Source organism: Cuculus canorus, chromosome 2, assembly GCF_017976375.1.
Source record: "Cuculus canorus isolate bCucCan1 chromosome 2, bCucCan1.pri, whole genome shotgun sequence".
Classification (NCBI taxonomy): Eukaryota; Metazoa; Chordata; class Aves; order Cuculiformes; family Cuculidae; genus Cuculus; species Cuculus canorus.
Window position 1 is genome coordinate 156214794 of NC_071402.1, and position 15320 is coordinate 156230113.

Consider the following 15320-nt stretch of genomic DNA (forward strand, 5'->3'; position numbering starts at 1 on the left):
GGCCAGGTTGGATAAAGCTTTGAGAAATGAGATGCAGTGGGACGTGTCCCTGTCTGTGGCAGGGAGGTGGAACTGGGTGACCTTTGAGGTCCCTTCCAAGGCAAACCATTCTGTGATTCTATGAAATCACATCACGTCATCTGAGAATTTTTGCAAGCCCTAACTAGTTGATCCTCGTTCTTTCCCACTCTTGTGACGTGTTGCAGGGGAATAGAGAATAGGGAGGGTAGCGACACTGAAGCAGGCAGCTGAATGACTTGAAAATATGGAGGGAGTCCTTCCTGGAATTTGAGTTGGGTCTGAAGCTCCATGTTTCTTTGCTCAGAGTTCTGGGTACTGAGGCTGCATCTGTATGTTAAGCCAAAGTGGGCTAGGAATTGGACATTGCCCTACCATCATCCAGAGTGTTTGATTGTTAGCGTGTTTTGTGGCACAGTTTTGGTCTATGCCAAGTAGCAGTCTCCCAGACAATGCCGAGACATTGTTTGTCGCTTCGTATGGAGCAAGGGCTGTTGCCAGCAAACAGTTTGGATGAGGCTTTGCTGTTGTGCAGTGGAAGACGGTTTATCTGTGTGGACGCAAGTTGTGCTGTGTTTTTTGTCAGAGAAGGGGCCCTGACCTGTTATTTACAACCTAAATACAGTTTGTATGTGGACTAAGTCCAAATCTCTGCTTCAGGTATTTGTATTTAGAACAGCAATGTTTAAGCTTTTATTTTCATATGCTCGGCTACTTCTGAGCACAAAGGCAGCTTCAGTAAACACATCATCTTTTGTATATAAATTCTTCTTTAAATGATGACGTAGGTTCTTTTGTATTCCAGTGGAAGAAATCATACCAAATGTAATTGAGCCCTCATTTGGTATTGGGAGGATCATGTACACAGTGTTTGAACACACATTCCGCATCCGGGAAGGAGACGAGCAGAGGACGGTGAGCTTTCCTGTGGCTGGGCCTCAGCTTAAAACCAGCTGCAAGCGTTTACTCTCTCCCTAATATCCAAGGGAAGGGATAAAGTAAGACTGCACAATACACAGCAGAGATGGGAAAACCTGTGTGGGCTGTTGAATTGCTGGTTTTGCCAGTGTAAGTGTCATTTATACGTGTGCACTGAGAGCGTTCTGAGGCTGTGTGTGCATGAGGCTCTTGCTGTATTACTGGCAAGGGGGTGAGAAGTTCCTCCTCCTGCATTAACACTTGGCAATGTCCCATCGTTCAGAGAAAGGCTTCCCTTCAGTATTTGTTTCCTCTCTCTTTGCTGCTTTTCCTGGAATCGTAGTTCTGTGCAGCAAGATAGACAATAGAGTAACTGTTTCCTCAGTCACCCATGAAATTCAACCTTCTCTGATTCTGGGCATCCCTAAAATCTTGGCCTGAAACTTTGCTATAGCGGGGCCAAAGGGAAGTGTGTGTTACATATGGAGCACCAGCCTATTCCAGCCAGTGTCCAGACGGTGATGGTCTGCACCGTTGCTGGTCACATGGGAAGCATGGTGTTGAATTTGGTGCTGGCTCCTGTTTGTTGTTTTTGGCCACTAGACTGTTTATAGAAAAATAACAGTTCTCCTTATTGTCTCTGGTTGCCGCAGGATGTGATACAGTTATGAGTGGGTGGGGAGGGGACAGGATTCAGGATGCCAGAGTGAGGACACAGTTAACTTTCAATCACAAACTGCTCATGAAGTCTAAAATACTGACTGGACTTACCTTCCTTCTGGTACCCATTTACTTCTGTAGCCTGCACTGCTCTGTATTGTGGTACATCCCAATGGCATTACTTCTGTAACTACAGGCCTTGTTGATGCCAGAAAAGATAAATATTTTTTCCTCTTTCCTTTTAGAATATTTTTTGCTTTTGAGGGTGTTTGTACAGGGTTCTGAACACCTTTGAGTTGTATATGCTTTCTCTGTGTTTGTGGAGTCTCCGTGGGAATCAAATGGAGCGAGATGATTGTGAGAACTCTTTCCTTGAGACTGCATAAGATTAAATCTCCTGGAAAGGCCCCTCTACCCTTCATTTATCTACAATTCAAATAAGGTTCACTTTCATCAAGGAGTGCTCTGATAGACCTCTTTTGGTGGAAAGTAATGTTTAACTATCAAGAGGGAAGGGAGAATGGAAGACAGCCAGAGAAAATCAATCTTGCTTCAGTGGTGTGAGGTATTGCTGCTGAAGCCCTGAATGCTGATGTCTTACAGAAGGTCAGCTACTCTCCTGGAACACTCACCCTGCTTCCAACCTCAGCCAGGGCTTATTCTCACCTCCTAAGAATCTGGTCTAACCATTAAGCTTGTATTTATTTGTGCTTTTTCTTTTTTTCCTTAGTTCTTCAGCTTCCCAGCTGTTGTAGCACCGTTCAAGTGCTCTGTTCTTCCTCTAAGCCAGAATCAGGAATTCATGCCTTTTGTCAAGGAATTATGTAAGTGTATTAAATACTGTGGCTCCAATGGGGATGTGCACTGAGAAGAGAGGTTTATTCCTCAGTGCTTGGGGTCACATGGCACTCTCACATGCATAGAGAGAGACACTGAACTGAAGCGGCCTAGCTGGTTGGTATCGGTCAGCGTTGGGTATCAAACTCTTCAGTCTTGCCTCAAAAAATGCAACTCTCTGCCCTCTCTGTGTTGGTTTGCAGTGTAAAAGACTTTTTCTTTCCCTTCTGTGTCAAAAAGAAATCTCACCCACTGCTTAGGGGAACCTGTGAGGAGCAGTGGGGTTTTTTTTGTTTGTTTGGGTTTTTTTCTGTTTAGTTGGGTAGTGGGTTTTGGATAAAGTTCTTTTCTTGGCTCTTGTTGGCCAGCTAATTATTTAATTGGTCCCGGAATAACTGAGCCTCCGAGCCTTCTGTCAAAATGCCCACTGGTACCATCTAAAAATGAATACGTGAAGGATAGGAACACAGGCTGCATGCCAGACAGTGCCTTTTGCTGTTGGCATCAGTTCTGCTCCAGATCTCGCCTCCCCACGCTGGACCTGCCTCTCACACATGTGAAGTTGGCATGTTTTTGAGTTAAAGCAGAGTTGTGGGATTGTAATGATAGGCTGAAGAAGTCATTGATCTTACTCTTCAGGTGAGAGTCAAGTGATGCAATGTGAAAGTAGTAGTAGGGTGGCTTTGTAGTCTTGTCAGGGACTAGAACATTGGATCTCATGTCAAAACAATAAAGTAGGGTCTCTGTTGCTTCTTGGAACCAGAACGCATGGTGCCTCACTTCACCCAGTGAGGATTTGGGAGGCCATTGCTGGGATCTTGTTGCCTGCTGAGTATCGAATGAGTCCTGGTGATCCTCCGTCTACTCTTTTCTTGCAGCTGAAGCACTCACTAGGAACGGCATCTCTCACAAGGTGGATGACTCCTCTGGATCCATCGGCCGACGCTATGCCAGGACTGACGAGGTTGGAGTGGCTTTTGGAATCACGATTGACTTTGACACTGTTAACCGGACGCCTCACACTGCTACCCTGAGAGACCGCGACTCGATGCGCCAGATCCGAGCTGAGGTAAAGGGCAAGCAGACAGGTTTGGCTGCTGACAGAGCCAACTCTGTTTCTATGGTTCAAGGGAGAGCACTAGTTGTGGTTTCTGATCCAGCAATGACTGGTCTACTTGGAAGCTGCATCCAGCTCTTGTAGGCAAGTTATTCTGAGAAATCCCCAGGGAAGAAATACTGGTCAAACAGAAGATGCTGACACTGCTACTGGAGTGAATCATGGAATGATTTGAGTTGGAAGAGGCCTTAAAGATCATCCAGTTTCAACACCCCTGCCATAGGCAGGGACACCTTCCACAAGATCAGCGCTAACTGCTCCTCCTCCAGGAGCCAAACTGTTTCTGGGTATAAAGGACAGGGAGAGAATGTCAGAACAGTGGTGCTGAGACTGCACATCTATATCTCTGAGCACATTTTGTTCACAGGCCATGAAACCACCGTGGGGTTTGCTATTCCAGTCTCCATATTATGGCTGTACTAGCAGAGAATGCTTGAGGCAGGTGTGGCTTTTTGGACAACAGTTCAGGCAGCCTTATTGATGCTGCACAGGCAACACCAGTAAGAAGTGAGCTTTGAGGAGTTATGTCTCTGCTGTGCTCTACCAGCCAGCCTGCAGCAGGCAAAAGTCTGCCTTTTGGTGCCTTTGAAAGCCAGACACAGTCCAGGAAATGCAGTTACTCAGCAGCCTCCACTTGGAAAGAAGCACACTAAAGAGCTTGTGTCTACCCTGTCCCTGGAGGTGTTCAAAGTTAAGTTGGATGGTGCCTTGAGCAGCCTGATCCAGTGGGAGGTGTCCCTGCCCACAGCACGGGATTTGGAGCTGGATGATCTTTAAGATCCCTTCCAACTCAAACCATTCTGCGATTCGGTTATCTGCCAGGCTGAGTTGTAGCTCTGTTGTACAAAACCACCTGTATTGCTTGGGGCTACTGCACTGGCTGTGGGTTTCGTTCAGTGTAACATGCAGTGCCAGGTCCTCAGGGCACCCATCTGTCTCTATATCACCTGGATGACCTCTTACTGCTGAGCAGCAGAGATGAGACCTCGTTATCCTTCAGTTTCTGCAAATTCTCTACTTTCTCTAGCTGGTCCTTTCCCCCATGACAGTGTGCTGTGAGGAGCAAAGAAAAGGCAGTTGGCAGCAGCTTTTTTGTTGGTCTTACAGTAAATAGGTCCTGGCTAAATCTTGGCTTGCAGCATCTTCTGGGTGTGTGTAGTTAGTTTTCTTTCCCTTCCAAAATCGTAACCTAACACTACCAGGGATGGCCCTTGCTGTGGTTCACCACGCTGACAGTTGCATTTCCCTGATGAGTCACTCTGAATAACTGAGCAGTTTGCTGAGATGACAGACTATGGTTTAAGATATCCTCCTAGTTAATGCTTTTTCCTCCCCCAAAATGATTTTGCAGGAAGATATCTTGTACCTGTTCTGTTTCTGATGTTAAAATTACGCATGTTTCCTAAGTATCCAGTGGAGCTGCTTGATTCTGATGACTGTCTTTCATGTTTTTGTGACTTCACCTGCAGATCTCTGAACTTCCTGCCATCATTCGTGACCTGGCGAACGGTTATCTAACTTGGGCTGATGTCGAGGCAAAGTATCCACAATTTGAGGGACAAGAGACTGGCAAAAAGGACACAATAGAGGAATAAAGAAAAGGACCTAAAGTAAAATCCTGTCAAATGTCCACTTTTTACTGTTCATGTTAATATGGAATAAACTTATCATGTATTACTCAAAGCTGCATTGTTTGTGCACACAGGGACTATGTTTGGTTTTTTTTCTCAATTGCTTCCTGAATTTAACTTTAAAACCTGAAATAATTGCAGTCCAAGTTAAAGGTGTTACAAATAAAAACGCCATTATATATGCCTGCTTCTCTGTGTTCGTGCAGCCTTGTACTTTGTTCAGAAATATATCTTTTTATTTTTCTTTTCCTCCTTCTTCCTGCTTGTGGTTGTGGCTGTTACAGGTTTATTATAGCCCATGAAGAAGACAGGGACCATACACCTTTTCATCTGGGTTCAGATCACCTTGGACTTCAGTGCAAGATTGCATCGGTCTCTTGGCCTCGTGTTTGTGAAGCGATGATTGAGGTGTCAGTCTTCCTTTCACCACTGTGCAGTGCTTCAGGCACCTGCCTTAGGAGAAGGGCTCAGTGCTTTCTTTTGGCTGCAGGTGTTTAATACCTTTTTTCTGTGGAATTAGGAGCATTTGATGCAGGAGAACAGAGAGCGTGGAAAATCGTGTTACAGTTCTTGCTTTTGCTTGGTATGGTTGGTTTGCTTGGCTAAGGAAGCGAGCAGCTAGGGAGCTTGGAGAACAGCACCTCTGGCAAGGTTGCTTTTTCATTAAATGTCTTCTGGCAGCAAGGACTGAAATGAGAGACTGCCCTAAGCAGGTGGGAAAAGAGCCAGGTACCCTTTGACCTCCCTCAGCACTGGAGAAATTCAAACCCGTGTGCTGTCAGAGTGCCTCGTTGCAGCTGCGGGTGAGAATGGCACCGTAGTGTTTGGGGAGCACTAAACCCTGCCTGACCCAGAGTAGTTATGAGAAGCTTCACACTTACTTGTGTTTCAGCCTCTTTTCTCAGCCAGAAGTGGAGAGGCAAGGTCTTGCCTCCTTCCATGTCTTTTCATGTCGGGCTGCTCACATGTCCTGTATTCCTTGTAGAGGACTCTGGTATTGCCATCACAGGAATTTCCATCCCTGCACTAGAAACCTCTCCTTTGGAGAGTAGGAAAGCATCCTTTGAGCTTTTGCTTGGGTTTAAAATACTCCTTTAAAGACAAGTTAGAAAACTTGAACTCTAGCGTTGTGCTGGATGTGGCTGGCTGGAGATCTGCAACGGTAGGTATGTCCTGGGCTGGGAGAGCAGGCACCATGCAGCTTCGAGGACCCTGGCAGTAGGACCACGACCTCTCCCTGTGGTGTGCCTGTGGCTGGCTCCTAGGAATGGCTCCTGCAGGGTTCGGTTTCTGTTTCTGCTACTATCACGGGGCTGCAGGGGAAGATGAGCTGGAAGGCGTTGCACTGGCTGAGTCTTTTGTCTTCCAGATGTACATCTCTTTAAAATGCAACTGCAGACAATGCTGCTCTGTGAAAACCAATGATGACCTGAAAGCTTTAGCCAAAATAATAACTAAATAATAAATAACTAAATTAGTAAAATAATTAATTAAATAAATAAGGCCTCTGAATCACAGACTGTTAGTAAATAAACTGGATGCTCTTGAGAGGCTCTGATCCAATGCCCTCGAAATTTCCCAAAAATCCCAATGGGGAGAAGAAAAGTTTGTGTTTCAATGGGAAGAAGCTGAGCAGTGTAGCTGCAGGTTGCAGTTTACCTGCTTGCCCTGTCTGGTAACTAGGTTTGAGGACTGATCCCAACCTCTCTTCATCCTCTGGTGTGAATAAGACATCTATCAGCTGCAGGTGCATAAACCTCCTCTAAGCAGCTTTAGCCTAGTTTGAGAATCAGCAAGGAAGGACTTTAAAAAAGGAACACAGAAGACAGTGTTTGAAGAAACTGATTGATTTGTGTGACTGGAAGCTGCTTTCTCTGTGCTTGCAGCTGTTACCTGCTCCAGATTGGCAGGCAAACAGTAATTAGTGTTTCTAAGTAACTTTCTTTAGTTTTAGCTAAACTTCTGCAGACGCATATGGACTGGGGCATTGGAGAGGGAGAGGCAGACACAGGGGAGAGGGATGGCGTTTTCACCATGGCTGTAAATCACTGCGCTGCTGATTTTGTTTTGTTTTGCTGGGCTTGGTTGCGTGAATCCATCCTGGTGGTGCCAACAGGCATGAAGTCACCACTTTCAATCGTCCTTTTCCTCCTTCCCTCCCCAGACTGGATCCTTGACTTAAACTGCAGTTTTATGGGTCTGCCTTGTGCTTGAAAGGGACTAATGGGAATAAGTGCCTGACCTGGAGCAAGGCAAGCGTGCTGGTGTGTTTCTTCAATCTGGGGATGCTCCAAGTGCCTGCAATGTGTGTATGTAGAGGCTTTCCAGGTCCCAGTTTCCTCTGTGTTGGAGTGAGTGAGGGTCATAATCTATGGTAAATGCTCCAAAATGAATGTTATAAATGAAGCCTGATTATTAGTTTGAGTGAAACACGGACTAGGCAAGCCAAGGTTCCTGCCTGCCAGGGCTGAACAAATCCAGCCAGCAGCCCACACGCAGGGAGAGAGGAGTATAGAGGGCAGACAGGGCTTTCCAAAGCTATCAGTGCTCTGGGGTATCCCTCTTCCAGGGGATCTGAGCAGGACCTTGAAATGACTTGGGTTTTGGGCTGCATAGAGGGACACACCTGTCTCTAAGCAAGTGTCATACCCCGTCACTCCCAGCTGTTCCCACTGCCCACTGTGGCCTTTTGAGCAGCAGCTGGAAATTCAGCTTCTCTTTGTCCCTGTCCCTATTGCTCTCTTTGCCTGAAAAAGGTAATTAAACACCTCCATACTGCCAGCAAACGCAGCAGTGCTATTTCCTTCATGTAAGAACAGATAAATACTTGCAGCCATGAGTGGGAAACCATCACCAGGGAATTAATTAGCAGATTGTGTCTCAACTTCACTGCTTGGCCTTCAGAGGGAAGTGTTAGCCCAGGCCACAGGTAAACCTCGCATGCAGTTGGTAGTTAAAACCTTGTTATTTAAAATACAAACATGCCCTGGAACCAACTGCAGTATCTTAAATCCATTCAAGTGGAGTCCTGACCACCACTAGCCGCAAGTGAGACGCTCCTGCCATTGCAGAGGTAAAGGGATGAAGATGATCTTGGAGGAGGTGCAATCTGGACTCCATCCAGATGGATGCTGATGGTGGCTGCCCTGGCCCTGCCTGGCATCCCCGGGCAGCTGAGCTGCTCATCCCCTTCTGAGCTCACAGCCTGTGCTGCTGTTAGATGCAGCCAGTTGAACACGCAGCTGCATCCCAGGCTCTGAGAGCTTAACTGCTGTTTTGTCATGTCTTCTCTGTGTGCTTCTTGGAGAGAAAAAAAAAAAAAAAAAGGAAAAGGAAGAAACTGGAAGTCAATAATCCTCATTGTGTGGCATTGCATGTAACACTTATGGTGGGGAGCTAAGATTTTTTTTGTTAGCTTTACTTGTTTTTAGGGACTAGCAGAGCAGTACAGTTGAATACCAGAGCCAGGCACGCAGGGACAGAGAATCTTTTTTTTGTATGGCTTCATGGCGATTTTTGCCAGCCTCTTTTTCCACTCCAGGATCTAAAGTGATCCTACAGGTTAAAGGGCCTTTCGTATCTCATCCCTGTGGGGCCAACTGTGTTCCTGTCTGTTCCAGGGCTCCTCTTGTCCTGACTAACTTACACATGATATGCAAAGAAGATGCTTTGCTCACCTGTGTTTCAAGCAAACAAACAAAAAACCCCACCTGGGACATGTCTGAGGACATAATTAATACAAAATGTTAGTGCGTTCCCCACCAGAATGGTGCAGATTTTCTCTGCTGCTCCAGCAATGCAAAGCAGCAATCTGCCAGGCTCTACCAGTGCCTATGCCAATTCCTGGCTGCTGGGAGCTGCACCCAGCAGCGAGTGGGTACCAGATAAGTGCTTACTGTGACTTTAACCAGCACTCAATCATGCAGCAATCTTCAAACTCCTTGAAAGCGAACAGCAAAAACATAGCTCAGAAGAGGCTGCCTAACACCACTCTGCTTAAATTCACCTGGGAGGGCTCTGCCCTTCACTTGCTGATGCTCAGGGACTCAGGAGGTGATGGGAGCTGAGCAGGGTGCACCCTTCAGCGAGCAGCACCTGCTTCCCACGAGAGGGTGCTGTCAGGCAGAAAATAGCAAGCGCAAAGACATTTAGACACTGAAATCATATGTTTTGTTTTTAACTCTTCTGGATGTTTCAATTGTGCTGCAGCCCTGGACCTCCAGCGCTGCAGTGCTCTAATGCTCTTTGCTATGTTAATAGCTGGAAATGGTGTTGCAGCCTGGATTTTAATGCAAGAGAGACAACGATCCTAGGAAAGTTTTAGAAATGTGGTACATTTTCAGGGGAGTGCATAGCTGGTGTACAAGAGTGAAGCTGGATCCCCCTGATATGAGGTTACAGAGCTGGGGGGCTCCATGTGATTAAATGCAATGATTTACTGCCTGGTTGTAGCAAGGTTGTATGGTTGTAGCCTCCTCGACAGCCTCCGTGATCATTAGTCTGGGGCACTTCAGTCCCAGTCTTAAGTGGGCATTGCAAGCCAGCAGCACGAAGTCACCAGTTTTGCTTGGCTGATGGAGGCAGATGCCAGGGAGAGCCCAGCCAACACCTGAAGGTAGTGGCGTGAACATTACCTAACCTGCATGTTGCAAAAAATCCCCCTGATAAAGAAAAAGCTGAAAGTGATGGGCTTGTCCTAACAAAGATGACTCCAACAGATGTACTTTAGAAATTCAGCCTAAATCTTTTTGATTCCTATCTTTGCTGTGACCCGTAATTCACCTTCTGCACCAGATAGGCAGAGTTTAGTATTTATAAGAAGGAACTGAATTGAGTGTGCATCACTGCCACACTCATTTCCATGTTCCTATCTAAGCTGATCATGTAACGCTGCGGTTTCTGCTGTAATCTGCAGGTATCTCCCCCACAAGAGGATAAGAGAACATTGCTCATTCATTTCATAAAGCTAGGAAAAATGAAAAGCCACTGGCAAAGCCAATTGATCTTTTCTGAGTGGTATCTCAGCTTGCATTGATGGGACTCGAGCTGTGGATTCAGACTGCATTTAGGGTCATCACCACTTTTAGGAACTGTGTGAAGAAGGAGAGTAGAAAAGAAAGGTTCATTTTCTCTTCTGGTATAAGACATGGTGAATAATCACTAAAACTAGCAGGTGGCAGCTTTGAAATAGGTCCTGGGAGGAAAGATCACTGTGTATTTGTGCTGTTCTCCCTCTCTTTGTATCTTCTGGTGGCCATTGGTTGATTTGTGAAGACTTGGAGGTATGTGAAGAACTAGAGTTGTAATCAGTTGTTTTCTGCATGGTCAGCATACAAATCAACTCACACAAGCTAAATCCACGTATGCCAAACTTTAACTGATATACAGCTAAGAGGAGCATTTAAGCCAATTTGTCTGTAATGGGGTTAAACATGCACTGCTTCACACTGAGTGTATATGTCTTCATTTATAAATTGATGAGAAATGCAGCTGCTTTGCAGCAAGAAAAGCTAGAAACCCTCAGCACCTATTCCCAAAAAAGCCAAAGAAAAGAAAGCTTGTCAGGAATTTTTCACTTCAGGAACAGAACAAAGATCTGCTCTTTCTTCAAAGGCTTGATGATGGTGAAAAAGGTATTTATGTGAAACATGTTGTTACAGCAACTGAATAGGAGACTGAGAATAAAGATTCCTGATCGTTACTCAGGTAAATAATTCCATATTTCTGAGCTTTGGTCTCCTTCAGAATTAGGCAGCAATAGCATCGTCTGGAAAGTGCCTTTAGGCCTGGTTGTACTGGTGGATATTTGCTACCCTCCCACTAATCCCAGCAGGTCCTGGCTGAGGTCCCACATGGGTTTGCAATTATCCAGCATGCAATTCTCATTTGTGTTATTCTCAGAAGGCATAAAAAATGAGCTGAGGTCTTGTCCCCCTTTGCTAACTGTCCCCCTTCTGATCAGGAGCCCCCCAGTAATTTTCCAAATCCCACAACCCCATTTGCAAAAATATAATGATGAAAAGAAAAGCCCATGATTGAATTTTCTGGCTGTTGGGGGAAATCAGATATGAAATAATAAATATATATTATATCCTCCAGGCAAAACCCTGCTGGTCACTAATACCTACAGATTAATTGTACTAATCCAGCGTGATCAAGGGGAGATGGCTGGCTACTTGGCACTATTTTGGTCCCTTGCTTATGAAACTCCATCTCCGTGTTTGAAGGAAAGGTCTTTACATAACCGTAATCACTCAGATAAGAAAAAGACTAAACTGTCCCAAAACATTTTATCTTCTGCACAGATGCTGCCTGTGAATTTTGACCTGATTAAATAACACAGCAACATAATATTTTGTTCTGATTAACAAATGTCTCTCTGTAGGAGGGAAGGAGCAAGTCTACTCTCTCGACCGGCTGTCTGGTGCAAACAGAAATAGGGATTGATGGAGGTTGGAGGATCTGGCAATTCACCTGGTCAGTGAGACCTGCTCAAAAAATTGCTAAGGGGCACTGGAACGAAAGGTCCCATTGTGTCATCGAATGGCCTGTTATCTAATTCTGGCTCAGAGAGGTCCCCAAATGTGTAGCCCAGGTGCTATCACTAACCACAAAGCAAAATTAAGGACTGGGAAAGGAACAGGGACGGCATCTCATCTGAGTGCACCAGCAAGGGGTTTGTTAAATAAACATTTTTGTATCTTTTATATCATATCTACTTCCCACCTCTTAAAAAAAAAAGGGTCTTCTCAAGCTCCAGGAAGCACAGCACTGGGCTGGCACAGAGAAGTGTTGCTTTAGGATGCTTATAATGCAAGGTGTGAATACAAACAACAAAGATGCAGCTCTTGTTTGCTGTCCTGCATCTCATTCCCCATTGATGAGCCCCTGTTCTTAAAGTTACGGTCACTGGCAAACTGTAACAATCTGAGGAGGAGACAATTAGGATGCATCAGGTACTTGGAGAGAAGATTTCTCATGAGTTGGTTTTCACCTGTATTTCGCCTCTGCTAATGATGGATTTTTGCAGACTGATTTACATCAAGATGAGCAAGGACCTTGCACTCACTGTTCCAAATGGTCATAGAGAGACTTGCAAAGCTAAATCCCTTCTCAGTGATTCTTATAGCAAAACCTGAGTCTCACACAACCCCCTGTTCAGACCAGCCATAGGATGAAGGATTGAACCGAGATGAAGATGCTGGTGCCCTGGTGGATACTTCCATCCCAAGCTTTCACCTCCCCCACCTCCATCCCATTTGGGATGACTTGAATCCAACAGCATGGAAGCACAGCTTTTTTTAGTGCACCTTTTATTAGAAAAATAGAGGCAAACCATCTGCAAATCAGAGGAAATACAGAAAAAAATGTAGAGGAAAGAGGTGAATTTCATAGCTGGAGGATTCTGTGCAGCAGAAGTATGCTGCTACATGATATTAAAAAAGAGGACAATTGCAAAATGTACTTTATTTTGCTTTGTAAAGAGAAATGTACAGAAGAACAGCAAGTAACATTGAATTATATGTTAATATTTCAGTGGGTGTACACAACTCCTGCTAGTTCTCTATCTCCTGCACAGCTGCTTTCTGCCTACCAATAAATAAAAACAAAATCATGAAAAACATACCTGGGAAATAATCATTTCCCACTGCGTGGATTATATTGGCCTTCCCTCACCCCTGTCTGCACCAGTTTGCTCCCTTGGGAAGCCACACGCAGCCTGGACCGTTTGCAGGCAGAGCATCATTAGCACAGTGCAGCACAGTGAACAAATTGTTAATGGATGGGATATTTTTGCGGCAGAGGCATCTACAGCACTGACTGTGTGCACCAATTATGTCTAATAACTGCAGGCTATTGCAGCCTGTGTCCCTACAGCCCCTGATTTTTTCCCAAATAGACTGACTGCTGCTGGCTAAAATACCCGTGAACCGATGTCGATGTCTCCCTCCCACCCTGGCTCCCCTTTGCAGCCCATGGGGATGTAGCCAGTAGAGTCAATGAAACCCTGGAGTCTCACCCTAAAGAAGACTTCCAAACAGGGTAGAAAATTCAATTTCTCCATTTCTCTGCTTCTCTCCTTAGATTTTAAATGGGGGATGACTGGCTCAAATGTTTACATCTGTGCTGGAGAGAAATGAATTCAGATGAGATCAAGCCAGCCTCAGAGCATGGTGGATACACAACCACTGAGGTAGGGAAAAATTAATATATTCCCAATTTGATTTATTTTCTTGCTTGACATTGGAAGATTTGCAGGTGAGACACTTTGTTAGATTAAGAATTCAATCTTCCTTAAAATTTTTTACGAAGCCAGTGGAAAACTGCCCAACCACAGCTCATAAATAGAGAGCTGCTCCTGTTCCCCAAATGAGGGTCCAGCCTGGCTGTGCTCATGCTCTACAATTTGTCCTCCTAGGTCTTGTTTGAAAGATGCCCAAGTAAAGCCTTTTCTTTTTGTGTCTGTGCTGTTACATTATGTGGGCTGTTACTCATCATTCATAATCCCCTTGGTTGGAAAAGCAATCACCTAATCAGGGCAGAAGTCTTGTCATCCAACGTATGTAGCTGCTTTCCAACCATCCCCAGCTTGAGTTTGTTTATACGCAGCGGGATTATTAGCAAGACATAATGTGAGTTAAGGAAATCAAGATCAGTTAGAAAAGGGCAGCTGGATAATTTATTCCTCCCTGTCATTTAATTCCTGAAAGAAAATTCCCAAACAAGGGACAAGGCAGGCGGAAATGCTCAGCAAGGTTTGAGCCTGCACGCCAGCTCACAGTCTCCTTCATCTGCAGTGCCGTGTGGCCATGGTGGTGTGCCTCAGCCTTCATGCGAAGATTACTGGAACAAGAACCTCTTGTACAAAAAAGCAATTCTCTGCTTTCAATGTAATAGTTAACATACTATTATCACGGTCTGTTATCAGTCTACCTATTTGGGGCTGATGAATTTACCACCTATAACCACCCACGCAGGGGAAAAAAAGCTGATTGAACCAACAGAAATGCTGAGGAAAATCATCAAAATCAAACAGTGCTTGGGGAAATATAGAATAAAGTGAAAATGTTTTTTAATCTTAAGTAACTATCTATTTGGCTCATCTCTTGACCACATCGGGTTGAAGAGAAGCTGGTCCAGTTTTTAGAATCATAGAACAGTTTGGGTTGGAAGGGTCATCAAAGATCATCCAGTTCCAACCCACCTGCCACGGGCAGGAACACCTTCCACAGGATCAGGTTGCTCAAAGTTCCATCCAACCTGGCTTTGAACACTTCCAGGGATGGGGGACCCACAACTTCTCTGGGCAACTTGTTCCAGTGTCTCACCAACCTCACAGTACAAAAATCCTCCCTAATATCAAATCTAAATCTCTCCTTTTTCAGCTTAAAACCATTCCCCCTTGTCCTATCCCTGCACTCCCTGATAAACAGCCCCTCCTCAGCTTTCCTGGAGCCCCTTTCAGTACTGGAAGGCTGCTACAAGGTCTTTCTGGAGCCTTCTCTTCTCCAGGCTTAACAACCCCAACTCTCTCAACCTGTCCTCATACAGAAGGTGTTTCAGTCCTCTGATCTTCACAGTCCTCCTCTGGACTCACTCTTTTCCAAGATAATAGTGGCATATCGAGCCTTCCTTCAACTCCTCCCATCTCTTCAAGGCATCGATCTCTTTGCCATAGTTTATGTCAGGATGTTACTTTGATGGAGAGGAAGGAGAACAGCAGGGGCTGCACTGGGGATGGAGTGCGGGTCACATGCGAAATCCAGCAGCAGTGAGAACTGCTAAAAGAATGGAGAGAAGGCAATCATTTCAGACTGGGTAATTTTAGTGGAGAGGACTGCTGATCTCCATAGGCACATGCAGGTACTGAAAATTAGCACTGTGTGGACATGGTGGTGTGCCTCACCACCTTCTTGCATCCTGAAGGCTAAGGAGGGAGTAGGAGGGCGGAAGGTGCTGCTTTGGGCACAGGGAGTCCTTAGCTCCAGGGAGGGGTCCATGAACCCCCTTCTTGTTTTCACTGAAGTGAGCTCTGGCAGTAACGCCCAGAATGCAAAAAACAGTTGACCCACTTGAACACATCTGAAATGGCTTTTTAAGTGATTGTTATGCAAAGCTCTTCCTTCTCCCCGCAAACC

At 45.3% G+C, this 15320-nt stretch overlaps 1 protein-coding gene across 1 annotated transcript in view; it reads left to right on the top strand.

Annotated features, from left to right (window-relative positions):
- Positions 1-5362, top strand: part of GARS1 (glycyl-tRNA synthetase 1) — a 31221-nt gene extending 25859 nt beyond the window's left edge. Inside the window, 4 exon segments of the mRNA XM_054057976.1 lie at positions 824-933; positions 2327-2420; positions 3312-3502; positions 5020-5362. Coding sequence (XP_053913951.1) covers positions 824-933; positions 2327-2420; positions 3312-3502; positions 5020-5145 — 521 coding nt within the window. The 3' untranslated portion in view covers positions 5146-5362.
- Positions 5363-15320: the final 9958 nt, after the last annotated feature.